At 49.6% G+C, this 26,099-nt stretch overlaps 1 protein-coding gene across 2 annotated transcripts in view; it reads right to left on the bottom strand.

Annotated features, from left to right (window-relative positions):
• XRCC1 (X-ray repair cross complementing 1) overlaps nucleotides 1-26,076 on the bottom strand; it is a 31,565-nt gene extending 5,489 nt beyond the window's left edge. The window contains exons 1-11 of one of the 2 annotated variants that reach the window (XM_054540585.2): nucleotides 25,856-26,076; nucleotides 25,358-25,450; nucleotides 11,362-11,472; nucleotides 8,612-8,753; nucleotides 5,106-5,264; nucleotides 4,065-4,139; nucleotides 3,858-3,969; nucleotides 3,439-3,548; nucleotides 3,254-3,365; nucleotides 2,438-2,696; nucleotides 1,995-2,111 (exon numbers count right to left, since the gene is read on the bottom strand). In XM_054540585.2, the coding sequence (XP_054396560.2) occupies nucleotides 1,995-2,111; nucleotides 2,438-2,696; nucleotides 3,254-3,365; nucleotides 3,439-3,548; nucleotides 3,858-3,969; nucleotides 4,065-4,139; nucleotides 5,106-5,264; nucleotides 8,612-8,753; nucleotides 11,362-11,472; nucleotides 25,358-25,450; nucleotides 25,856-25,884 (1,319 nt within the window). In that variant the 5' untranslated portion in view covers nucleotides 25,885-26,076. The remainder of the gene's footprint in view (nucleotides 1-1,994; nucleotides 2,112-2,437; nucleotides 2,697-3,253; nucleotides 3,366-3,438; nucleotides 3,549-3,857; nucleotides 3,970-4,064; nucleotides 4,140-5,105; nucleotides 5,265-8,611; nucleotides 8,754-11,361; nucleotides 11,473-25,357; nucleotides 25,451-25,855) is intronic. The other variant, XM_002829322.6, reaches the window with a different exon arrangement.
• Between the last annotated feature and the right edge of the window lie 23 nt (nucleotides 26,077-26,099).

A 26,099-nucleotide genomic window follows, 5' to 3' on the forward strand; every position in this document is an offset into this window, starting at 1 on the left:
TTATTTTTGAGATAAGGTCTTGATTTGCTACCTAGACTGGAGTGCAGTGGTGCAATCATGGCTCATTGCAGCCTCAACCTCCTGGGCTCAAGTGATCCTACCACCTCAGCCTCCCAAGCAGCTAGGACTACAGGTATGTGCCACCACACCTGGATAATTTTTTTCACGTTTTGTAGGGATGGGGTCTCATTACGTTGCCCGTGTCATATAGTTAATTTTTTTTTTATTTTATAAATGAGTACAAACCAGAATTTTTAAAAATATAAAATGCTTTGTGAATTCTTTTTGTTAAGACCAGTTGCAAATTCAACACTGTTTTGTCTTTTTCCCTTTCTTTCATGCCCTCCTTAAGCTCCCCGAGGCAGATAATAACCCAAATCTGGTTCCTTCTGCCCCAAATATAGCACCAGCCCATCCCCTCTTCTGTTCCTGAGGCCCCAACCTACCCAGGGGTCCCCACCAGCAGCCTCCCCTTGACACTTCATGCCTCCCAACAGAGCCTGCCCCTGCCCCCAGCAAACCTTCTGTGACTCCCCTTTGCTCACAGAGGAGGCCCCTGGAGCCGGATGGGCTTCAGAATTTTGAATCTTTCAGATTTTAGAGAGGCAAATGGCTGGCGTACAGATTGTTACATAAACTCCCAGTAGGGCCTGGGGGAGCACCCCATGATCAAACCCACTAATATTTCTGCAGTTAAGACCATGACACACTTAAGGGGATAAAAAAAAAAGTCCACAAATAGCCTCACATTAGTTCAGGATGACTGCAGCGAAATGAGTTTGTGCTGAACCTAGAAAAAAACTTTCAGCTTCTAGAGATGTTTGGATTCCTGAATAACAGATGAGCGTTCTATGAAGCTGCATGGAGCCCAGTGTGTAGGCCGGGCTCCGGAAGCCCCTTCTGACCTGAGCCCACCCACCTCACAGCCTCACTATCCCTCAAGGCAAATTATTTCTCAAATATACCAAGTACAGCTAACTTCTGAACACACTCAGGCCACGGAGTACAATCCAGTCTCCCCTCCAATCCATGGGCCTCAGATCTGAGCCTGCCTTTGCTCAGTCCAAAGCCTTCTGTGGTTCCTACTGCTCCATTTTTCCTACCACTTCTTGCCCCCGTGTAAGCTCAGCCTCACCTACAACTCCAGGCAGACAACAGGCTGCCCTGACCTTGTCTCCTCTGCCCAGCATGTTCTCTGCCTCTGCTCAGCCTGAAAAACCTCTCCTGGACCTTGAAGACCCCTCGCTCTCTGCAGGCCACCCTGTGGGGCTTCCACTGCACTGTTACAACAATTCTGATCCCTCATCAAAGTGAGAAGCCTTCAAGGGCAGGGCTCGATGACTGGATCCTCAGCCTTGCACAGTCCAGCCTGGCACCAAGCAGGGGCTTCTGGGACTCATTTTGGTTTTTGGGTTTTTTTTTTTGTTGAGATGGAGTCTCGCTCTGTCACCCAGGCCAGAGTGCAGTGGCACGATTTTGGCTCCCAGGTTCAAGTGATTCTCCTGCCTCAGCCTTCCGAGTAGCTGGGATTACAGGCGTGCACCACCATGCCCAGCTAATTTTTGTGTTTTTAGTAGAGACGGGGTTTCATCATGTTGGCCAGGCTGGTCTCGAACTTCTGACCTCAAGTGATCCGCCTGCCTCAGCCTCCCAGAGTGCTGGGATTACAGGCGTGAGCCACTGCACTGGGATTCACTTTGAATGAATGAATATGGACCCTAGCACTTGTTCTCCCACCCCGAGTTTTTGCACAAACTACTCCTCCAGCCTTTTCTGATAAGCAGGCTTCACAGAGCCCTCTGTGACCTCCCAGGCAGGTCCTCCTTCCCTCGTCTGGAGTACCCCAGCCCCTGCCCCACTCCTCTCAGGAGTCTGCTGACTCTGGGCTGGGACCACCTGTGTTCTCCGCTGGCTGGCCCCAGTCTGACTCCCCTCCAGATCCCTGGCATTGCCCAGCACAGGATAACGAGCAGGGTTAGTGTGTGTGGCCTCACCTCCGGGAGGGCAGCCGCCGACGCATGCGGTGACAGTCCAGCACCCACTCCTTACGCACGATGCGGCCTCCCAGGCCTAGGACCTGGCTGTACTTGGGGGTGTTGGCAAAGGCACAGCTGGTGGGGGGCAGAAGTGAGGATGACAGTTAGGTGTGATCTGAGGGGCAAAGGGGAATGAGACAGGGGAGACAGACAGAGAGAGAGAGAGACAGACAGACAGATCGTGAGATTGAGGTGGGAGAAACAACAAGAGGTTGGAGACCAAGGGAGAGATGCAAAAATCAGAGAGAAGACAAAGGCTACAGAGTGCAGGTGAGAAAGAAAGTGAGTGAGAGAGAGAGAAAGCATGCAGCATAGTAGACACAGAGAAAGCACAAGGTGGAGGAGACACAGGGAGCTGGGGGAGAAACTGCAGTGGTGCAGGGAGTGGGGCGCAAGCCTACATGAGGTGCGTGCTGTCCCGGGTCCAGTCTGGCCGATACTTGGCCCCAAGCTCTAGGGCCTTATCTCGCAGCTCGGAGCGGAAGGGGTTCTGGAAGCCACTCAGCACCACTACCACACCCTGAAGGATCTTCCCCAGCTCCTCTGGGCCAGCTCGGGGTCGTCTGGGCTCGGTGCCTTCTCCTCGGGATTTGCCTGTCACTGCCCCCTGTGCTGGGGCAGGGACTGGGGCTGTGGCTGGGGTACGAGTGGGAGCTGGCACTGGAGAAGATAAAGAGTAGATTCAGTTAGCACCACTGGGGCTCAACCCCCAGCCCCTCCTCCCTCAGACCCAGCAGTCCAGGCCCCAGCCCCTCCTCCCTCAGACCCAGCAATCCAGGCCCCAGCCCCTCCTCCCTCAGACCCAGGAGTTCAGGACCCCAGCCCCTCCTCCCTCAGACCCAGGAGTCCAGGCCCCCAGCCCCTCCTCCCTCAGACCCAGGAGTCCAGGCCCCCAGCCCCTCCTCCCTCAGACCCAGGGGTCCAGAGCCAAACTTCTCCTCCCTCAGACCCAGGGGTCCAGGCCCCCAACCCCTCCTCTCTCAGACCCAGGGGTCCAGGCTCCCAGCCCCTCCTCCCTCAGACCCAGGGGTTCAGGCTCTCAGCCCCTCCTCCCTCAGATTCAGGAATCCAGGCCCCCAGCCCCTCCTCCCTCAGATCCAGGGGTCCAGGCCCCCAGCCCTTCCTCCCTCAGATTCAGGACAGCAGGCTCCAGCCCCTCTTCCCCTAGGACACAGGAGCACAGGCCCCTGTGGGAACAAGGGATCTAGTTAGCTCACATTTAGGTCTCTTGGGAACAGATGGCGACAGCTGGGCTGGTGGTTTGCTGGGGGTCTTCTTTTCTTCTTGGTTCAAATCCAACTTCCTCTTCCCTTTGGGAGACTCCTGGGGCTGAGGGGATGGGGATGGATTGAGGCCTCCAGCTTCTCTCCTCCTCCATCCCACCAAAGTCTGATGATTTCACCTTGGAGGTGCTGCCTACGGCCCTGGAGACTGGAGAGGCTGAGGAGGCAGCACTAGAAGCCTGGAGGGTAGCAGCTGCATAGCTGGGTCCTGCCGGGTCGCTGGCTGTGACTATGAAGGGAGAAAGTGGATCCAGGATGAGAGGGCTGAGCCCCAAGACCCTTTCACTCCTATCTATGGGACACAGAGTATTGTTGCCAAAACCCACCCATGATCCAGGAGTCCCAGCCCCCAAACCTCTCATCCCTAAGGACACAAGAGGCCAGGCCCACCTTCCTCCACCCTGAGACCCAGGAGTCCAGGACTCCACTACCGTCCTCCCTCAGACCCAGGAATCTGAGCCCCAGCCCCCTCTACCCTCAGACCCACGAGTCTAGGTCTCAACCCTACTCACTCAGGACCCAGGTTGTCTGAGCTCACCTGGGGATGTCTTGTTGATCCGGCTGAAGAAGAGAGCCCCTGGCCTCAGAGAGTTGGCGCTCTCATCCTCCTCCTTCACACGGAACTGGCCAAGCTTGGTCAATGTCACCTTCTAAGGTCCCGCAAGGTCAGTATATAGGTGGGCTGCTGGCGGGTGGGGGTGGAGAGGCAGGGAGAAGGCCATGGGGAGTGATGGGTACAGCTTACCTGGGATGGGGCCTCTGCCTCATCTTTGTCTGGGGGGCTATGAAACCGTACAAAACTCAAGCCAAAGGGGGAGTCCTGGGAAAGGAGAGGTGAGAGTCAGGGAGTCTGGCCCAAGGACAGAGGCCAGGCCCCAAGACCCTTTTCACTCAGGGAAACCCCTTCCTGGCTCTTTCCCTCTCATGAACACCCATGTTGAAGGAGGAGCCCTGGTGATGGTGATGACAATTATAGGATTAAGCTGTTATGACTGAGCCCTAACTCTGAGTCTGGCTCCAAGCCCTTTTCACGCATTAGCTCTTTGAGCAATTGGCAGAGTCTACTGGGTGTCCCAGCGAATCCACTGCCCTATGCACAAACTCCTGCCTGTGGAATGGGAAGGAGTGCTGCATGCCACTTCCAGAACACAGAAGTGTTCCAGGCTCTCTCCTCCTCTGCCAGCTGGATGCGGAGCCAGAAAATAGGAGAAGCCTGGGTGCCTGCATGACCTCAAAAGGAGAAGCCAGCTGACAGGCTAAACACTCCCCAGGACAGTTACCTGGGCAAGAAGCACACCTTTAGTGTGTGGCATCATCACATACTCCAGTCTCACTGTTACCACAGCTTTTAGCATCCCTTAACCTACAGCAACCCTATAAGGATCAGGAAATGGAGGCCCAGAGAGCGTAAGTCACTTGCCCAAGATCACACAGCTAAAAAATGGTATAGCCAGGACGTGAACTCAGTAATCAGACTCCAGATCTCCTGATGTTAACTACTAGGCCCACTCTACTAGGCCACCTCTCTAACAAGTCAGTTCCCCTCCTCCGATTCCCCTCTGAGATGCTGCAGTTCACCCTTCCTAGATTCCCTCCGGGAGATGAAACTTCTCATTACAGGAAAGATCCCAAACCCATTTCAGGGAACGCAGGGACCCAGCCTCCCCATAATCCCATGGGACACCAGCTGTCTACTCCTCCTAGCCCTATGGGACTCAATATTGGCCCTTATTTCCCTCCTTGCCCAGGACCAAGGACTCTGCACCCTGGCTCCCACCCTAGGTACCTTGCTGTAGGGCTGGCTGCAAACAATTTTGACCCGGTCCCAGCGCTTCTCGGCGGCTGCCCGGACCAGCTTGTCAGGCCCAAACATGCGAACACGGTTGGGGTTTGAGCCACTGCGGCTCTCGGAAGGGGACATGAAAGATGAGGTGACCAGAAGGACCTGAGTGGGAGAAGCCACAGTGCATGAGAACCAGGACAGGTTGGCTTAGATGAGAGCTTCTAGGGGCTGGGGAAGAGGGCACAGGGCCCACATAGGGGACTGGGAGTCACTAGAATGTAGCTTGGGCCTACATGTCTCCAGACCCTTTGTTTCTAGGCCTTGAGTCAGTCCTGCCCTGACACAGGCCCCAGAGGGATCTTTTTATCCTCCAGATGTGAGCGACCCTTATCTAAATTCTCCCATGGAGTCTTCCATATCTGGCAATACAGCGGGCTACATGTCCTAAGGAACTTTCCCGGCAGAAAATATTCAGGAAACTGGCACAATATTCAAACACCTTTTGGAAATGCACACGTGAGTCAGTGGAAAGGCAAGGGGAATTACTAGAGGCTGGAAATGAGAGAACAGAATCCAGAGAGTCAGGCGAGCTGCACTAAGCATCAAGTGATTGTTTCTCAGCTCAAACCTACCCTCTACAACTCATCTCTGTGATCTGGGCCCGCACTTGGCAAACCACATTTCTGCTTCCCTAGCTGATCATGACCAGGCTCTGCCAATAGGGGGAGTGAGAGAGAGAGGCTGCAAGGCTGCGGGAGGGAGGAGGTACCTGCTTCTCGCGCATTTGCAGATCCTGCGAGCATCACCCCCAGTTAAGCTTCTGCTGCTGCAGTGGTTCCTGCCTGCAGCAGCAGATGAATCCAGTTTGCAGTGTCCCAATACCTCCAGAAACAGCCTCATTCAGCCCCTCTCAGCAGCCAGTGGGGGAGGAAGCCCTCCTCAAATGACCTGAATTTCAGCTCCTGGGGCCCCACCTTCAAGTTTCCAAACATCTACGTTTCAATAATTCCTGCCCCTTTCTTTTGTTCCCCCAACCCTGGGAGTGGTAGCTACTCCCTGCAGTTGCTTCTCCCTCATATCTTAGTCTTCTAGTAACACCTAGTTACTGGTTCTATCAAATTATCTGTTAAAATAACTGGTGTGGTTTTAGTCTCCTGGCAGGACCCTAACTGACCAGGCAGTACTAATGTTGGTAGTTTGTCGTGGTGCTGATCCCAGGTGGCAAATAACTTGATTTTATTTATTATTATTATTTTTTTAAGAGACAGGATCTTTCTCTGTCACCCAGGCTGGAGTGCAGTGGTGCAATCATAGCTCACTGCAGCCTCGACCTCTGGGGCTCAAGTGATTCTCCCACCTTGGCCTCTGAGTAGCTGGGTCTAGAGATGCACGACACCACACCTGGCTAATTTTTTATTTTTTGTAGAGGCAGGGTCTTGCTGTGTTGCCCAGGCTGGTCCTGAACTCCTGGCCTCAAATGATCCTCTCACCTCAGCCTCCCAGAGCTATGAAGTACAAGTGTAAGCCACCATACCCAGCTAGAACTTGATCTTTAAGGGTTATGCATGTGGCGGTGAAAGAGAACAAGAGAGAAAACCTAGGCTTCAAGCAAGTGAGAGTGGCATTTCAGAGATCCTCACCACATTGCATAGAACTGAGGACTCCCCAAAGGCAACACCCACACTAGTTACATGAAGGGGAAATGAGCCTGTGGAAAGAGTCCCTGGGAGGCCTTTCTGTCTTGGCCTTAGCTTGGGGGGACACCAAACAAAAGGTGAAAATTCTTCTCTGGAGAACTCCTCAAAAGTCTGTTCTCTCAAGGAATTTAGAGTAGAAATTCATGTTAGCAATCTGCATTGAAAAACCCAAGCTGAGGCCAGGCGCGGTGGCTCACGCCTGTAATCCCAGCATTTTGGGAGACCAAGGCAGGCGGATCACTTGAGGTTAGGAGTTCAAGACCAGCCTGGCCAACATGGTAAAACCCCATCTCTACTAAAAATACAAAACTTAAGCCAGGCATGGTGGCAGGCGCCTGTTGTCCCAGCTACTCGGGAGGCTGAGGCACGAGAATTGCTTGAACCCAGGAGGCAGAGGTTGCAGTGAGCTGAGATGGCACCATTGCACTTAAGCCTGGGGGACAAGAGGCCAGGAGTTCAAGACCAGCCTGACCAACATGGTGAAACCCCGTCTTTACCAAAAATACAAAAATTAGCTGGACGTGGTGGTAGGCACCTATAATCCCAGCTACTCGAGAGGCTGAGGCACAAGAATCACTTGAACCCAGGAGTTGGAGGTGATGGTGAGCCGAGATTGTGCCACTGCACTCCAGCCTGGGTGACAGAGCAAGACTCTGCCAAAAAACAAAAAACGAAACAAAAAGACTGGGCACAGTGGCTCACACCTGTAATCCCAGCACTTTGGGAGGCCAAAGCAGGCAGATCACGAGGTCAGGAGATCGAGACCATCCTGGCCAACACGGTGAAACCCTGTCTCTACTAAAAATACAAAAAATTAGCTGGGCGTGGTGGCGCATGCCTGTAGTCCCAGCTACTTGGGAGACTGAGGCAGGAGAATCACTTGAACCCAGGAGGTGGAGGTTGCAGTGAGCCAAGATCGCGCCACTGTACTCCAGCCTGGCGACAGAGTGAGACTCCATCTCAAAAAAAAAAAAGATGAATGCAGCCACTTTTGGTTGGGTATATTTTGTTACTGACTTAGTCTCTTTTCTAACTGACATGCTGTGAAATTTATAAAATTGGACAATAAAGCCTTTTGCTGAGAAAAACAGAACATAACTATAGCTCTCTTTGTGCGCAGCTGATTGTGCAAAGGAAACAAGAAAGACAATTATACAGAAGGGAAGCTTTCTTCCTGACCTTGACTATACTTGTTTATAAAAGGCCTGATTTGGAGCCGACAGGGAAGCTGAATTTATCATCTGGTGACTAACGTGGGAAAACCCTGTCCTACTAAATACAAAAAAATTAGCCAGGCATGGTGGCACAGGCCTGTAATCTGAGCTACTTGGGAGGCTAAGATGGAGAATCGTTTGTACCTGGGAGGCGGAGGTTGCAGTGAGCCAAGATTGCACCACTGCACTCCAGCCTGGGCAATAAGAGCAAAATTCCGTGTCAAAAAAAAAAAAAAAAAGGAAGGAGGAGGGAGGGAGGGAGGGAGGGAGGGAGAACGTAGAACGGAAGGAAGGAAGGCTCCTGTGACTTTGGGTTTGTGCCTTTGATGTTTTTGAAGAGTAGAGGTCAGTGATTTTTGTCAGATATCACTTATTGTACAAAATATCTGATGTTTCCTTGTGATTAATTTAGGTTGCACACTTTGGCCAGAATACCACAGAAGTGATGTGTAATATACAGTTGATTTTGTGTATTGACTTCTCATCTTGTGACCTTCCCTTACTAAACCTTGTAGTTTGTCTAGATCTCTTGGGATTTTCTGCATAGACAATCACGTCATCTGTGAAAAAAGATAGTTTTCTTTCTTCTTTTTCTCACCTTGTCACACTGACTAGTGCAAAGTTGGGCATGGTGGTGCAATCCTGTAGTCCCAGCTACTTGAGGGGTTGTGGCAGGAGGATCACTTGCACCTGGGAGGACAGGGCTGCAGTGAGCTGAGATCGTGCCACTGCACTCCAGCCTGGGTGACAAAGTGAGACCTTGTTTCAAAAAAAAAAGAGTAGGCCAGGTACACACAGTGGCTCACATGTGTAATCCTAGCACTTTGGGAGGCCGCAGCAGGTGGACCACCTGACCTCAGGAGTTCAAGACCAGCCTGGGCAACATAGTGAAACACTATTTCTACAAAAAATATTTAAAAATTAGCCGGGCATGGTGGCTCCCACTAGCTACTTGGGGGGCTGAGGTGGGAGGATCACTTGAGCCCAGGAGGCAGAGGTTGCAGTGAGTTGAGATCATGCCACTGTACTCCAACCTGAGCAACAGAGTGAGACTCTCATCTCAAATAAATAAATAAATAAATAAATAAGTAAATAAAATGAAATATATGGTTAAAAAAAGAGACAGTTTGGTATTGGCATAAAGAAAAATATACATATCAATGGAACAGAGAAGAGAGTACAGAAATAAACCCATACATATGGTTAATTAATTCTCAACAAGGAGTCAAAATGATTCAATGAGAAAAGGGAAGTCTTCTTTTTTTTTTTAAAGTATTTTCAGCCAGGTGCAGTGGCTCAGGCCTGTAATCCCAATACTTTGGAAGGCCAAGGTGGGAGGATCACTTTAAGCTCAGGAGTTCAAGACCAGCCAGGCAATGTAGTGAAACCCCATTTCTACAAAAAATTGTTAAAAAAATTAGCCGGGCATGGCAGTTCACACCTATAGTCCCAGCTACTCAGAGGAGGCTGAGGCTGGAGAATCCCTTGAGTCTGGGAAGCGGAGGTTGTAGTGAGCCAAGATCATGCCACTGCACTCCAGCCTGGCCAACAGAGTGAGACTCTGTCTTAAAATAAATAAAATAAATAAATAAGCATTGTCAACAAACATATAAAAAAGATACAGAAAAGGGCCAGGCGCAGTGGTCACACCTGTAATCCCACTACTTTGGGAGGCCAAGGTGGGCGGATCACAAGGTCAGGAGATCAAGACCATCCTGGCTAACACGGTGAAACCCCGTGTCTACTAAAAATACAAAAAATTAGCCGGGTGTGGTGGCAGGTGCCTGTAGTCCCAGCTACTTGGGAGGCTGAGGCAGAATGGCGTGAACCCGGGAGGTGGAGCTTGCAGTGAGCCAAGATCGCGCCACTGCACTCCAGCCTGGGTGACAGAGTGAGACTCCATCTCAAAAAAAAAAAAAAAAAAAAAAAAAAGGATACAGAAAAAATAAACCTTATCCCCTGCTTCACACAATACACAAAAATTCACTTGAGATGAAAGAGAGATCTAAATGTAAAATCTAAAAATAGAAAGCTTCTAGAAGAAAACATAGGAGACAGGCAGAATAACAGCTCCTCAAAGATGTCTACATCCTAATCCCTGAATCTGGAAATGTGGCAGAAGGCACTTTGCAGATGTGATGAACTTGAAGATGTTGAAATGGGAGTGATGCCCCTGGATTATCCGGGTGGGCCAAGTGTCATCATAAGGGTCTTTATAAGAAAGGAGGGCTGGGTGTGGTGGCTCATGCCTGTAATCCTAGCACTTTGGGAGGCTGGGGTGGGTGGATCGCTTGAGCCCAGGAGTTTGAGACCAGTCTGGGCAACACAGTGAAACCCTCTCTCTACAAAAAATAACAAAAGTTAGCCAGGAGTGGTGGTGTGCACCTGTAGCCCTGGCTACTTGGGAGGCGGAGGTGGGAGAATCGCTTGAACCTCGGAGGCAGAAGTTGCAGTGAGCTGAGATCACGCCACTGTACTCCAGCCTGGGCAACAGAAATGAAACCCTGTCTCAAAAAAAAAAAAATGAACAAAAGAAAAAGAAGGCCAGATGCAGTGGCTCACGCTTGTAATCCCAGCACTTTGGGAGGCTGAGGCGGGCAGATCACGAGGTCAGGAGTTCGAGACCAGCCTGGCCAATATGGTGAAACCCTGTCTGTACTAAAAATACAAAAAAAAAAGTTAGCCGGACGTGGTGGTGGGCCCTATAGTCCCAGCAACTCGGGAGGCTGAGGCAGAAGAATAGCTTGAACCCAGGAGGCAGAGGCTGCAGTAAGCCGAGATCACGCCAGTGCACTCACTCCAGCCTGGGCGACAGAGCGAGACTCCATCTCAAAAAAAAAAAAAAAAAAAAAAGAAAAAGAAAAAGAAGGCAAGAGAGTCAGAGTTGGAGAAGTAACAATGGAAGTGGCAGCAGGCGTTAGAGTGACAGGAGTGCTGGCTTTGATGAAGGAAGGGTCACAAGCTGAGGAGGGCAGATGGACTCTAGAAGCTGAAATAGGCAAGGAAATGGATTCTCCCCTAGAGCCTCCGGAAGGAACACGGCTCTGCCCACACCTAGATTTTAGCCCAGTGAGAGTGATTTCAGACTTCTGACCTCCAGAACAGTCAAATAATACATTTGTGTCATTTTAAGCCATGATCCAAACTTGCTCTCTTCCCTGATGTGCAGTTTACCGCCCTGTGTCTGCCTTCTGTCTCCTCCGTACACTGGGTGATCCTCCAGAGGGCAGCAATCAGGTGTGACTCACATCTGCCCCATGTCTTCCCAGCCCCAGCCCCTAGGGGAGACGATGATGCGAGCATGAGGGGCAGAGGTCAGTATGGGATCCATCTCACAGCCCTGCTTACCTCATAGTCTTGCTCCCCAGTGCCTCCAGCTGAACTGCCCACCAGCACCTCCACGAAAGCTGAGCCATCATTCCCGATGTCCACACTGTGTATCTGCTCCTCCTTCTCCAACTGTGGGCAGAGAGAGAGGCCACTGTCAGTGCCTGCTCTGCCTCTGGGCTCACTGTGGGACCTCAGGATGAATCTCCTTTGGATCACCATGTCCCTGTAACGTCAACTCTGTGAGGGGGCACACCAGGGTTGAGTGGTGCCATGTGTCCCCTCCATGCAGCACAGGGTATGGCATGGAGCAGGAACTCACAAAATAGTCACTGAATGAATGCATACGCGCCCACCCCACACATACCTGCTTCCCTGACCTCTCCAGACTCTACCAGGTCAGCCTATCACACGCCGCCATGGAGCTCTCCTTGCTAAGTACTCTTCAGAGTTATAACTTTATTCAAATCATCATGCAGACAAACAGCACATGTCACCCCTCACCCACAATCGCAGAGGACTCCAGGAAACCTCCCTGAGGGCAGGGGCTTTGTCCGATCTTGCTCACCACTGGTTCCTGGGTTTGGATCCCAGCTGTGCTGCACACTAGCTGTATGACCATGCCAGTTAACCTTTTGGAGCCTCAGTTTTCTCATCTGTAAAATGGGAATGACCACCATATCTAGGATCATGCACATAAATAACGGCCAAAGGGCATGGCGAAGAGTAGGCAATTAACTGCTGTCAGTCAGGAGGTATTATTAGTCAGTGCTAGACAACTATTTGTTGAAAGAAGAAAAGAGCTACCTGTAGGAGGGCTCATCTCAAAGGATCTGTCATTCCTGTCTGACAGATGAAGATGCAGAAAGCCGTGAGGGCCGTGCGGGCACGGGAGGCAGTTAGGTTGAGGCAAGTGTCCTGCCTTCCAGTGTGGGGCTCTTTTATTAGGATCCTAGAATGACGCATTATTACAACTCTCAAAGGTACCTAGGCCAGGTGCAGTGGCTCAAGCCTGTAAATCCAGCACTCTGCGAGGCCAAGGCAGTGGATCACTTGAGGCCAGCCTGGCCAACATGGCAAAACCCCTTCTCTACTAAAAATATAAAATATAGCCAGGCATGGTGACACATGCCTGTAGTTCCAGCTCTTCAAGAGGCTGAGGCACAAGAATCTCTTGAACCTAGGAGGCAGAGGTTGCAGTAAGCAGAGATCATGCCACTGCACTCCAGCCTGGGTGACAGAGCGATACTCTGTCTCAAAAAAAAAAAAAAAACAACAAGGTACCTAGTCCACCACCCTACACTGCCCTCTCCCACCCCTGGTGATGACAGATGCTCCAGTCTGCTCTATTGCCTCCCTGTCAGATCATCTAGACATCACCTGCACACTGCTATCAATAGGAACACCACTGTATGGGAGGAGGGAGCCTGAACTTGGGGTGAGGTAGGCCTGGGCTCAAATACAGCAATGCCATTTCCAACCTGCACAACCTTGGGTGACGTAGTCAACGTCTCTGTGAGGCAGTTTCCTCACATGCAAAAAGGGAAGATGGTCGTAACAACCCTCCCTCCTTGGCCAGGCGCAGTGGCTCACGTCTTTATAACCAGCACTTTGGAAGACTGAGGTGGGAGGATCACTTGAGGCTGGGAGTTCAAGACCAGCCTGGGCAACATAGCCAGACCTTGTCTCTACAAAAATTACAAAAATTAGCCAGGCATGGTGGCACATACCTGTGGTCCCAGCTACTCAGGAGGCTGAGGAAGGAGGATCGCTTGAGCCTGGGGAGGTCAAGGCTGCAGTGAGTCATGTTCGCATCACTGTACTCTGGGCAACAGAGTGATGAGACCTTGTCTTCAAAAAAAAAAACTTACCCTCCCTCTGAAGGAAGTTGAGATGACACAGAATTAACAACTATAACCACAACTGCAGCCAACATCCGAGTGCACTGAGCGCTCCTGGTGTGCCAGACTCCTGCTAATAATACATGTATCTACTCTCCTGCAATGGCTCTGCCAGGCAGTTGCTATAATTATCTCCATCTTACACATGAGCAAACGGAGGCAGGAAGTGGTTATGTAACTTCACAGCTGGTGGGTGGCAAAGCCGGACCGGAACCCAGGCAGGCTGGCGACAGTCCACGCGTGCTCCTCCATCACACCACTGACGTGCTAGAGGAGGAAGATGGTGCTGGAGGAAGGGCCTGCCTAAGGCTGAGGCCGGCAGACCTCCTGCTCACTCCCCTGCCTCCACCACCACTCCCAGCCTTGGGCCCTGGGCAGTGTACAGTGCTGCCTGGGCTCATGAGATGTCCCAGTCTGGGCCGGGTGTGGTGGCTCACACCCGTAATACCAGCACTTTGGGAGGCTGAGACAGGTGAATCGCTTGAGGTCAGGAGTTTTAGACTAGCCTGGCCAACATGGTGAAACTCTGTCTCTACTAAAAATATGAAAATTAAAATTAGCCGGGCATGGTGGTGAGCACCTGTAATCCCAGATACTGGGGAGGCTGAGGCAGGAGAATCACCTGAACCTGGGAGGCAGAGGTTGCAGTGAGCAGAGATTGGGCCACTGCACTCCAGCTTGGGCGATGGAGTGAGACTCTGTCTCAAAAAAACAAAAAAACAAAAAAACAAACAAACAAAAAAGAAGTCCCAGTCTGACTGCTCCCCAGGCCAGATTTGGTGACTTTCCACCAGCCACAACGGCCTCCCTTCTGTGCCAAGAACAGTCTGGCTCCTTCCCACCTCAGGGCCTCTGCACCTGCCAATCCCCCTGCCTGGACCACTTTTCCCTCAAAAATATCCATAGCTGGGTAAAAGTTTGCCTTCTGTGCTTCAGGTGCCCACTCAGATGTCACCTCAGACCATAAGTAGCCTACCTCGCCCCCTACCTGGTGCTACTCTCTATCTCCCCACCCGACTTTACTTTTCTTCATGATTACCGCCTGGTGTTACCCAGTTACATCTTTTTTGTTTGTATTTGTCTAGCATCTGTCTCTCCCGCCAGACTTCTAAGCTCCACAAGAGCAAGGACAGTGTCTGAGTTGTTCCCTACTGTGTCCCCAAGGCCAAGAACAGTGTCTGGTCCTTCCCAGCTCTGCTGATTTCCTGCTGTGTGATCCTGGAGCAAATGGTTTCATTTCACCCCTTGTGCCTCAGTTTTCGAACCTATGAAATGGGGACAATAACAACGTCTATCTCGTAAAGTTGTTGAGAACATTCAAATCCATACCAAGAATGAGAAATAACATATCAAGTGCCTGGAATACTGCCTGGCACAGAGCAAACACTATATAAATGTCAGCTGCGAATATCATTAACACAGCAGGCCTCTACTGCATTCCCAATGGATGGACAGACAGACACAGACCAGGCGCCCAGCAACCGTTTGCAGAAGTTACTACTCGAGTTACTAAGCAGTAACTCTGGCTCTGTCCTCCCTTACCAAGTGGCCCTGTTGAGCCCCTTCTCTGCTGCTTGCCTGGGTGTCCCATCTGTCACAAGAGGGTCACCATGGCTAACATTTTCAGATTCTCACCATGTGCCGGGTGCTTGGTGTATGAGTTTCCTTTTACTGTTGTACAAATTACCACAAACTTTGTGGCTAAAAACAACACAAATCTGGCCGGGCGCAGTGGTTCACACCTGTAATCCCAGAACTTTGGGAGACCGAGGCGGGCGGATCACCTGATGTCGGGAGTTCGAGACCAGCCTGACCAAAATGCAGAAACTCCATCTCTACTAAAAATACAAAATTAGCCAGGCATGGTGGCGCATGCCTGTAATCCCAGCTACTCGGGAGGCTGAGACAGAATTGCTTAAACCTGTGGGGTGGAGGTTGCAGTGAGCCGAGATCACACCACTGCACTCTAGCCTGGGCAACAAGAGCAAAACTCTGTCTCAAAAAAAAAAAAAAACACACACACACACACACACAAATTTAATATCTTACAGATCTGGAGGTCAAAAGTCTGAAACTGGGCCTTACAGGGCTAAAATCTAGATGCAGCAGGGCTGCATTCCTTCCTTCCAGGAGCACTAGAGGAGAATGTATCTCCTTGCATCTTCAGCTTCTCGAGGCCACCTGCCTTCCTTGGCTCACAGTCCCTTCCTCGTCTTCAAAGCTGCTGAAAGCGCTGGCATCACTCCAGGCTCTGCTTGCATCTTCACAGCTCTGGTTCCAGCTCTCTTGCCTCCCTCTTTCCCTTATAAGGCCTCTGGGGGTTACATGAGGCCCACCGGATAATCCAGGGCACTCTCCCCATCTCAAGATCCTTAATTTAATCAAACCCACAAAGCTCCTTTGGCCATTAAAATATTTCCAGGTTCTGGGGATGAGGACATGAACATCTTTTGAGCACCACTGTTCCGTCCACCACACTTGGCTAAGCGTGGGCCGGGCATCACTGAAGCCTCAAAACCACTTTAAATAGAAGGTTCTGTTACAACTCCAGTTTCACAGATGGGGAAACTGAGGGTCAGACAGGTTAAATCAATAGCTTACATGGCACACAAGCTAATAACTAGCAGAGTACTTCAGACGCAACTGCATGACTGCAAAGCACTGTCCAATACCACCACTGTTGTCAACTTTCTTTCCATCCAAGTCAAACTCAACATCTTTACCTCTCCCACAATATTCAGCACGGCTACTAAATGTGGTAGGATGGAGATGCTTGTATTTTAAATGAATGATTCCTACTGCATATATAACTATTTCTACTTTAAACATGCACAGGCACTCCCTGACATTTCTTCTTCATATATAAAAAAAGTCCTGGCTAGGAGCACTGGCTCACGCCTGTAATCCCAGCACCGTGGGAGGTGGAGGCGGGAGAATCACTTGAGGCCAGGAGTTCGAGACCAGCCTGGCCAACACAGCAAAACCCTGTCTCTACCAAAAATACAAAAAGTTAGCTGGGTGTGGTGACATGCACCTCAATAGTCCCAGCTACTCAGGAGGCTAAGGCACAAGAATTACTTGAACCTGGGAGGTGGAGGTTGCGGTGAGTTGAGATGAGCCACTACACACCAGCCTGGGTGATAGAGTGAGACTCTGTCTCGAGAGAAAACAACAGGCTGGGCACGGTGGTGGCTCACACCTGTAATCTCAGCACTTTGGGAGGCCAAGGCAGGCAAATCACTTGAGGCCAGGAGTTCGAGACCAGCATGATCAATATGATGAAACCCTGTCTCTACTAAAAATATAAAAATTAGCCAGGCGTGGTGGCGTACACTTGTAATCCCAGCTACTCGGGAGGCTGAGGCCAGAGAATCACTTGAACCTGGGAGGCAGAAGTTGCAGCGAGCCGAGATCATGCCACTGCACTCCAGCCTGGGTGACAGAGCGAGACTCCATCTAAAAAAAAAAAAAAAAAAAAAAGTGGCTGGGCACAGTGGCTCAGGCCTGTAATCCTAGCACTTCAGGAGGCAGAGGCTGGCAGATCACAAGGTCAGGAGAGTTCAAGACCAGCCTGGCCAAGAGGGTAAAACCCCATCTCTATTAAAAATACAAAAATTAGCCAGGAATGGTGGCGGGTGCCTGTAATCCCAGCTACTTGGGAGGCTGAGACAGAGAATTGCTTGAACCCGGGAGGCGGAGGTTGCAGTGAGCCAAGATCACGCCACTGCATTCCAGGCTGGGTGACAGAGCAAGACTCTGTCTCAAAAAAAAAAAAAAAAAAAAAAAAAGGTAAGTAAATACTTTTTAAAAATCTGATAAAAATGTTTATACATGGAGGCTGGGGGTGGTGGCTCACGCCTGTAATTCCAACACTTTGGGAGGCCAAGGCAGGTGGATTTCTTGAGCCCAGGAGTTCAAGACCAACCTGGGCAACATGGCGAAACCCCGTCTCTATTAAAAACAGAAAAATTAGCTGGGCATGGTAGCATGCGCCTGTAATCCCAGCTACTCGGGAGGCTGAGGCACGAGAATCACTTGAACCTGGGAAGCAGAGGTTGCAGTGAGCCGAGATTGCACCACTGCACTCCAGCCTGGGCAACAGAGCAAGACTCAATCTCAAAAAAAAAAAAAAAAAAAAAAAAGGTTTATATATACATGGCAACAACCCAATAAATGTCCATCAGTTGATGAATAGATAAACATTGTACAGTATATTTATGGAATATCATTCAGTTATTTAAAAAACTGAAGTTGTGATATATGCTACAACATGGATGAACCTCAGAAACATTATGCAAAGTGTAACAAGGTTAAGTGTAAAAGACCACATATACATTTATAAGTCCAGAATAAGCAAATCCAGAGAAGCAGAAAGTAGATCAGTGGTTGCCAAGTGCAACATTGGGGAGAGAATAAGAAGTGACTGCTTAATGGTTATGCGGTTTCTTTTTGGAGTGATGAAAATATTCTGAATTAGAGAATGGAGATGGTTGAAGAACACTGTCAATATGCTTAAAAAAAAAAAAACCCTGAAATGTGCACTTTATTTATTTATTTATTTATTTTTGTTTTTTGTTGAGACGGAGTCTCACTCTGTCGCCCAGGCTGGAGTGCAGTGGTGCAATCTCAGCTCACTGCAACCTCTGCCTTCCGGTTCAAGTGATTCTCTTGCCTCAGCCTCCCGAATAGCTGGGATAGCTGGGACTACAGGCACGCACCACCACACCCGGCTAATTTTTGTATTTTCAGTAGAGACGGGGTTTCACCATGTTGGCCAGCCTAGTCTCGAATCCCTGACCTCAAGCAATCCATCCGCCTTGGCCTCTCAAAGTGCTGGGATTACAGGTGTGAGCTACCGCATTCAGCTGAAATGTGCACTTTAAATGGTTAAAACAGTAAATTTTATGTGAATTTTTCTCAAAATAAGAGATAAGCGCTCAGTATGTATCAGCTGTGAGGATGAGGGCACAAGATGACTATCACCTGTGGCCTGGGTTCGTGTGCATGCAGCTTTCTCAGGGAGACACAGTTCATGATATGAACTGTTCCTGAAACAAATATGGCACAGGAAGGCAAAGTTCCTGAGAGATATATTGCTAAAAATCTGTTCCACATCCATGAAATGCAATCTTTTCTTTTCTTTTCTTTTCTTTTTTTTTTTTGAGACAGAGTCTTGCTCTGTCACCCAGGCTAGAGTACAGTGGCACGATCTCGGCTTTCTGCAACCTCTGCCTCCCGGGTTCAAACAATTCTCCTGCCTCAGCCTCCCAGGTAGCTGGGATTACAGGCGCCCGCCACTGCACCTGGCTAATTTTTATATTTTTAGTAGAAACAGGGTTCCACCATCTTGGCCAGGCTGGTCTTGAACACCTGACCTCGTGATCCACCTGCCTCAGCCTCCCAAAGTGCTGGGATTACAGGCGTGAGCCACCGCGCCCGGCCATGAAATGCAATTGTATGCATCATTTAAAAGAATAAGGTAGGCCGTGCACGGCATGGCTGACGCCTGTAATCCCAACACTTTGGGAGGCCAAGGCAGGAGGATCACTTGAGGTCAGGAATTCAAGACCAGCCTGGCTAACATGGGGAAACCCCATCTCTACCAAAAATACAAAAATTAGCCAAGCCTGGTGGCATGTGCCCATAATCCCAGCTACTAGGGAGGTTGAGGCAGGAGAATCACTTGAAGCTGGGAGGCGGAGGTTTCAGTGAGCCAGGATCGCACTACTGCACTCCAGCCTGGGTGACAGAGCGAGATTCTGTCTCAAAGTAAGTAAGCAAATAAATAAATAAATAAGGTAGAACTTCATGCAGTGTGCATCTCCAAAATACACTGTTACTTGAAAAAAAACACACAAGGGAACAGTGTATATACTATGAATTTTTTTAAAAGGGATGGAGGGGGTAGGTATATATGCTTGTATGTGTACAGAATGACCCAGGAAGACCACCCAAAAAAACTGCTAATGGTGGTTGCATCAGGAGAGAAGAATGAGGGAGCAGGAGTTGGGGAGGAAGCAGGGAGGGATGGAAAGGGTGAGGGGAAATTTTCTTTTTAGTGTATACCCTTTTGTACCTTTTGAATTTTGCACTCTATGCATATAATACCCATTCAGAAAGCAAATATAATAAAACCACAATGGCCAGGTCTTTGTGGCTCTGTCTGTAATCCCTGTAATCCCAGCTACTCAGGAAGCTGCCTCCAAAAAGCTTAAAAAAAAAAAAAAATTAGTTGGGTGTGGTGGTGTGCACCTATAGTCCTAGCTACTCAGGAGGCCAAGCTGGGGATCACTTGAGATCAACAGTTCAAGACCAGCCTTGGCAACATAGTGAGACTCCATTTAAAAAAAAAAAAAATCAAATATAAATAAATAAAACCATAATAGTTATCTCAATACAACAGAATACTATACAGAAATGACAATAGGCCAGGCGCAGTGGCTCATGTCTGTAATCCCAAGGATTTAAGAAGCTGAGGCAGGAGGAATGCTTGAGTCCAGGAGTTCAAGACCAGCCTAGACAACACAGTGAGACCCCATCTCTGCAAAAAAATACAAAAATTAGACTGGGGAAGTGGCACATGCCTGTAGTCCCAACTACTGAGGAGGCTGAGGTGGGAGGATTGCTTGAGCCCGGGAGGTCAAGCCTGTAGTGAGCTGAGATGGTGCCACTGCACTCCAGCCTGAGCGACAGAGTGAGACCCTGTCTCAAAAAAGACAATAGGAGTCGGGCATGGTGGCTCACGCCTGTAATCCCAGCACTTTGGGAGGCCGAGGCAGGTGGATCACCAGAGGTCAGGAGTTCGAGACCAGCCTGACCAACATGGTGAAAACCTGTCTCTACTAAATACAAAAAATTAGCCAGGCGTGGTGGTGCATGCCTGTAATCCCAGCTACTTGGGAGGCTGAGGCAAGAGAACCACTTGAACCTGGGAGGCGGAGGTTGCAGTGAGCTGAGATTGTGCCACTGCACTCCAGCCAGGCCAACAAGAGCAAAACTCCATCTCAGAAAAAAAAAAAAATCACAATAAACCATCTACAGCTACACTCAACGACACAGATGAAATGAACAAACATAACAAGGGAAGCCAGACAAGAAAAGTTTATACCACACGATTCCATTTTATATGCAATTCAAAATCAGGCAAAATGAATCCATGCTGTTAACAATCAGGACAGTGGTTACCCTTGCACGGGTACTGACAGGAAGAACCTGAGGGAACTGCTGGGGGCTAGGCATGTTCTGTGCTGCATCTGGGTGTGGAGTACACAGGGCTGCAGTTTGCGAAGAGTCACTGAGCTGTACACTTACTTACACCTTCACTTCACTCTATGTATGTTACACATCAAAAAACAGTAAAAACAAATTTAAAACACCACAGTGGCAAACTGAGTGATTAGAAAACCAATGACAATCAAAAATGACCATAGGCCCTATTGCTGATGAACATTTCTTCTAAAAATGACACACCTCCAGTGACACACCGGAGTTATATCTGGGTCTTGTCCAAGCCACCCCTCCAGCCCAGCAGTAGTTAGCAAAGAGGTTGGCATTTCCCTCTAGGAGCAGGTGATGAACAGACAACAGAGCCTGCTGTGGCTACTGCAAACAATCAGGTGTGTGGGGCTGTCATAAGCAGATGGCTAAGCCCCATGTGGTAAGATCCAGATGTTGCGTAACAATGATTAGAGGAGAAGATGCAGGGAAGTAGAAGAACCCACAGATGTGGCCAGGTGCAGTGGCTCATGCCTGTAATGCCAGCACTTTGGGAGGCCAAGGCAGGAGGACTGCTTGAGCCCAGGAGTCCGAGACCAGCCTGGGCAACATAGTGAGACCCCATCCTAAGAAAAATTTTTAAAATTAGCTGGGCCTGGTGGCACGCGTCTGTAGTCCCAGCTATTTGGGAGGCTGAGGTGGGAGGATTGCCTGAGCCCAGGAGGTTGAGGCTACAGTGAGCCATGACTTTGCAACTGCACTCCAACCTGGGCAAGAGAGTGAGACCCTATCTCAAAACATAACAAAACAACCCAGAGCTAAGCCTGCTGCCTTGGTGGCCAGAAATGTCTGCCTTATCAGTTATGTCAAAAGAATCAAAATTAGCATTTGATGAATCCAGAGGAAGCCCACAAATTAGTCATTGCCAGATGCAACCAGTCATTCCAAAGGATCTCTGATGTGGAATAAGTTAACAAAACAACTGCTGCAATGCTGGTCTCCTACTCCTGTGTGTGGCCCCTGCAGTTGATTGTCAACATGGAGCCAGCAGGATCCTGTGAAGGCCTAAGGCAGATCCTGTCCCTCCTCTGCTCGGAGCCCTCCGGTGGCTCCTATCTCACCCGGAGTAAAAGCTCAAGTCCTTTCAATGGCTTTCCAGGCCTTAAGTGGTTTTTTAGGAGTTCCCAGTCCCACCCTGTTACCTCATCTCCTACCTCTTTCCCCCTGGCTGACTCCACCCCAGCCACACTGGCCTCCTTGCTGTCACAAGCCAGCTTCAGAGTCTTTTCCCTAGATACATACATAGCTCATGTTGCTCAAATGTCCCCTTTTCAGGGAGGCCTTCCCAGACCCTACTATTTAAATAAAAATCCTTGCCACTGCTCCAGCTCCAGCTGGGGCACTCTCATTCCCCTTCATTAAGTTCCTCCATAGCACTCATCATCCAACATACGTTTTACTGACTCATTTGTCAGTCTTTCCCTACTAACATGAAAGCTCCACAACACTGAATTTCTTTTGTTTTTAAGAGACAGCATCTCATTCTGTTGCCCAGACTGGAGCGCAATGGTGCAATCATAGTTCACTACAGCCTTGATCTTCCAGGCTCAAGTGATCCTCCCGCCTCAGCCTCTGGAGTAGCTAGGACCACAGGCATGGGCCATCACGCTTGGCAGATTTTTGTATTTTTAGTAGAGATGAGGTTTCCCTGTGTTGCCCAAGCTGGTCTCGAATTGCCGGGCTGAATGACCCTTCACCTTGGCCTCCCAAAGTGCTGGGATTATAGGCGTGAGCTACTGCACCCCACTGAGAGTGAATACTTTTTGTCTTCTGCTGTGTACTGCTGTGGCCTACAGAAGGCACCTAATAAATACTTGACTAAATAAATGAGTGAATGAACAAATAAATCCATCATCTACTCCTGAGTCTATAGGTTCTTTCCCTGCACTGACAGCTTCCACACATTCTATCTCCAGCTCCACATGTGATCCCCAACTGCCTCCTGGATGCCATCCCTTGAATGTCCCAAAGTCACATCGAACCTGGACATGCCAATTGAAACACATCACCTCCCCAAGCTGCTCCCTCTGGGGTCTACCATGTTGGTGACAGCTACAATACTCCCTCAGTCTCTCCCAGGCCAGAGACAGGTTCTGTCTCTTCTGCCTCCAGTCACTCTGTTTCCACAGCAACTGGGGTAACAGAATGAAATGTGATTTCCCTGGAGTCACTTGATCATAACAGAGCCCAGTGGAATCATCACCCACTAAGTAATAAAAACACGAATCCCTCCCTCTACACAAACACCTACATGTTGACAGAGCACTTGTGCAGACATTATGTCACCGAATTTTCACAACTCCAGGCTTGGATGTCATTATTCCCAATGGACACATGAGAAAACAGGTTAGAGAAATGAAACAATTTGTTTGAGGTCACCGAGTAAGAGGAAGAGCTGGGGGCTTGAATCTAGATCTCAAGACTAAAACTATCAGCAACCTGTATCTATCACAGTTTAAAAGACTGAGGTCAGGTGTGGTGGCTCATGCCTGTAATCCCAACATTCTGGGAGGCCAAGGTGGGTGGATCACTTAAATTAGCATTTGGTGCTCATTTGCCTTGAACTCCTGCGGTCAGGAGTTCAAGACCAGCCTAGCCAACATGGTGAAACTCGGCCTCTACTATAAATATGAAAATTAGCCAGGCATGTAAATTCCAACTACTCAGAAGGCTGAGGCATGAGAATCACTTGAACCTGGGAAGTGGAGGCCATTAGTTGACAGGCACTAAACACTGACATCAATTGGGATAGACTAGATGATGTTACAGTAACAAAGGAGTCCCTAATCTCAGTGGTTTAAAACAACCAAGTTGTATTAACTTACACTTTAATAATGCTGTGTAACAAATAATCCTAAAACTGAGACTTTTTTTTTTTGAGACACAGTCCCACTCTGTCTCCCAGGCTGGAGTGCAATGAAACCATCACAGTTCACTGCAGCTTCAACCTTATGGGCTCAATCAATCCTCCCTGCTCAGCCTCCCTGGTAGCTGGGACTACAGGCATGCACCACCACGCCCAGCTATTTTTTGTATTTTTTGTAACATAGGGTTTCCCCATGTTACCCAGGCTGGTCTTAAACTCCTGGGTTCAAGCAATCCACCCACCTCGACCTCCCAACATGAAAACTGAGACTTATGCCAACAAGCATTCTTATAAGAGTTTGTGGGATGGCTGCTTTGGCTGCAGTTTGGGAGGATTCAGGTCTCTTCCATGAGATTCCACAGTTTTCTGGGATTAGCAGTAACCTGGCAAATGTCTCACGGCATATCATGGGAGCACAAAAGCCAAGTGCATTTAAGGCCCTTGCTGAAGTTAGATGTGCTGAAATTCCATTAAGTAAATCATATGGTCAAACCCATCAATGGAGCAGGGAAATATACTCCCCCTCCAGTAGGAGGGAGAGGAGTGGATATTTGCTGAATGACTGCCCGTTCACAAAAGGTTAATTTTTCCTTCACCCTAGCACTATCCACAGAGTGTTCTGCTCCTTATAGTCATAAAGCAGCCCCCAGGCCAGGAACAATGGTTCATGCCTGTCATCCCAGCACTTTGGGAGGCTGAAGCAGGAGGACTGTTTGAGCCCAGGAGTTTGAGACCAGGCTGGCAACATGGTGGAAACCCCATCTCTAAAAAAATACAAAAGAAACTAGCTAGGCACGGTGGTGCACACCTGCAGTCCCAGCTACTCAGGAGGCTGAGGTGGGAGGATCACTTGAGCCCAGGAGGTAGAGGCTGCAGTGAGCCAAGCCAAGATCATGCCACTGCACTACAGCCTGGGAACAGAGTGAGACTCTGTCTCAATAGATAAATAAAAGACTGACTGTCAGGCAAATTGTATAACTTCTTTGGGCCTCAGTTTCCTCATCTGTAAAAGTGGGGATAACAGAGCCTGCCTCTTGGGGTTTTTTATGAGGATTCAATGAGCTAATCCATGTGCGTAAGGTGTGTAGAGCAGTGACTGGCAGGTAACGGTGAATAATGTTAGCTCTCATTATTATTCTTTTATTTTTTATATTTTGGGGGTCTCACTCTGGTGCCCAGGCTGGAGTGCAGTGTCACAATCTCAGTTCACTGCAGCCTCCATCTCCTGGGCTCAAGCAATTCTCTCACCTCAGACTTCCCAGTAGCTGGTATTGCAGGTGCACACCACCATGCTCAGCTAATTTATAAACTTTTGGTAGAGATGACATCTCACTCTATTGCCCAGGCTGGTCTCAAACTCCTGGGCTCATGCGATCCTCCTGCTTCAGCCTCCCAAAGTGATGGGATTACAGGTGTGAACCACCATACCTGGCCTATTATTCTTTAAAAAAAAAAAAATTTATTTATTTTAATAAAAATAGAGACAGAGTCTTGATATGTTGCCGAGGCTGGTCTGGAACTCCTGAGCTCAAGCAATCCTCCCATCTCAGCCTCTGAAAGTGCTGGGTTTACAGGCATGAGCCACAGCATCCGGCCAGTTTCCCCTTCTTTAAAGTGGAGTTGATTGGCTTAGATGACCTTCCCGGACACCTTCCAGCCCTGAGCCCACTGGCTGCAGGAGGCAGGGTACGTGGCAATGATTCATTTTGTTCCAGCTGAGGAAACTGGAACCTAGAAAGTAGATGCCACCTGCCCAGGACCACACATTGATTCCTGTGGTCATCCTGGACTTAATCCTGGGGTCTCCTTTCCTCTCTGCTGAGGGGCACAGGGATTATGCTGCCCATTTTCCAAGTAAGGAAGCTGAGGCCCAGCAAAGAAAGTGACTCAACCCATTGCCAGTTGGCTCAGGAGCAGAATCTGGAACCCCGGACTCCAGACTCCTAGTGAGGAGGAGGTGAGGTGGCAGGATCACCTGTAGGACCACAGAGATGGTCTTCTCGCCTGCCTTGGCTGCCCGCCATTTTCGGTAAGTGTCTGCCTTGAGAAGATTTTCTGCACAGTGGGTCTGGAAACAACAGTGGGAGAAGAGAATTAGGGTACAGAGATGACAGCTAGGCCTCCAGCCCTCAGATATTCCTTTGAGTCCTCCCAAGGCCTCTACGATCCCCCAGATTTAAGCTCTCCCGTTAATCCCGCCACACTCTGCCTGGGGTTTCCCCTACAACACTTTCCCGTGGAAGTTCACCTATGGGCTCTCCAAGAAAACTTCCCTATTCCTCCTTTTCTCTCCGGAAGTTCCCTAGACGCCGGAACGTCCCTAATTCAACATCTCTCCACAATTCACTTTTAGCCTCCTGGAAATTCCCCCATGACTCTCCTTAGACTTCCAAGAGAACCCCAAAATTTATTTTAAGAGCTATCCTCATTAATTCCCTCACGTCTTCCAACCTCCCCCATGCAGGTCCCTCACCGAGTCCTGGCTGCTGCAGGACACGACATGGCGGAGGCGGATCTCCGGCATGTCAACGTCGTGGGCTTCGCCTGGCCAGAAGGATGAGGTAGGGTATGGGGTCCGAGGGGCAGGGAGGGTGGGAGGGGGTGGGGTGCGCCCTGCGCGGGCTAAAGTGCGCAAGCGCGCGAGGCTCGGGCCTTTCAAACCCCGGCGCGCCGGCGCCGGCGTCGACACTGCGCAAGCCCAGTCGCGCCTCTCGTTC

The sequence above is a fragment of the Pongo abelii genome, chromosome 20 (assembly GCF_028885655.2).
Source record: "Pongo abelii isolate AG06213 chromosome 20, NHGRI_mPonAbe1-v2.0_pri, whole genome shotgun sequence".
NCBI lineage: Eukaryota > Metazoa > Chordata > Mammalia > Primates > Hominidae > Pongo > Pongo abelii.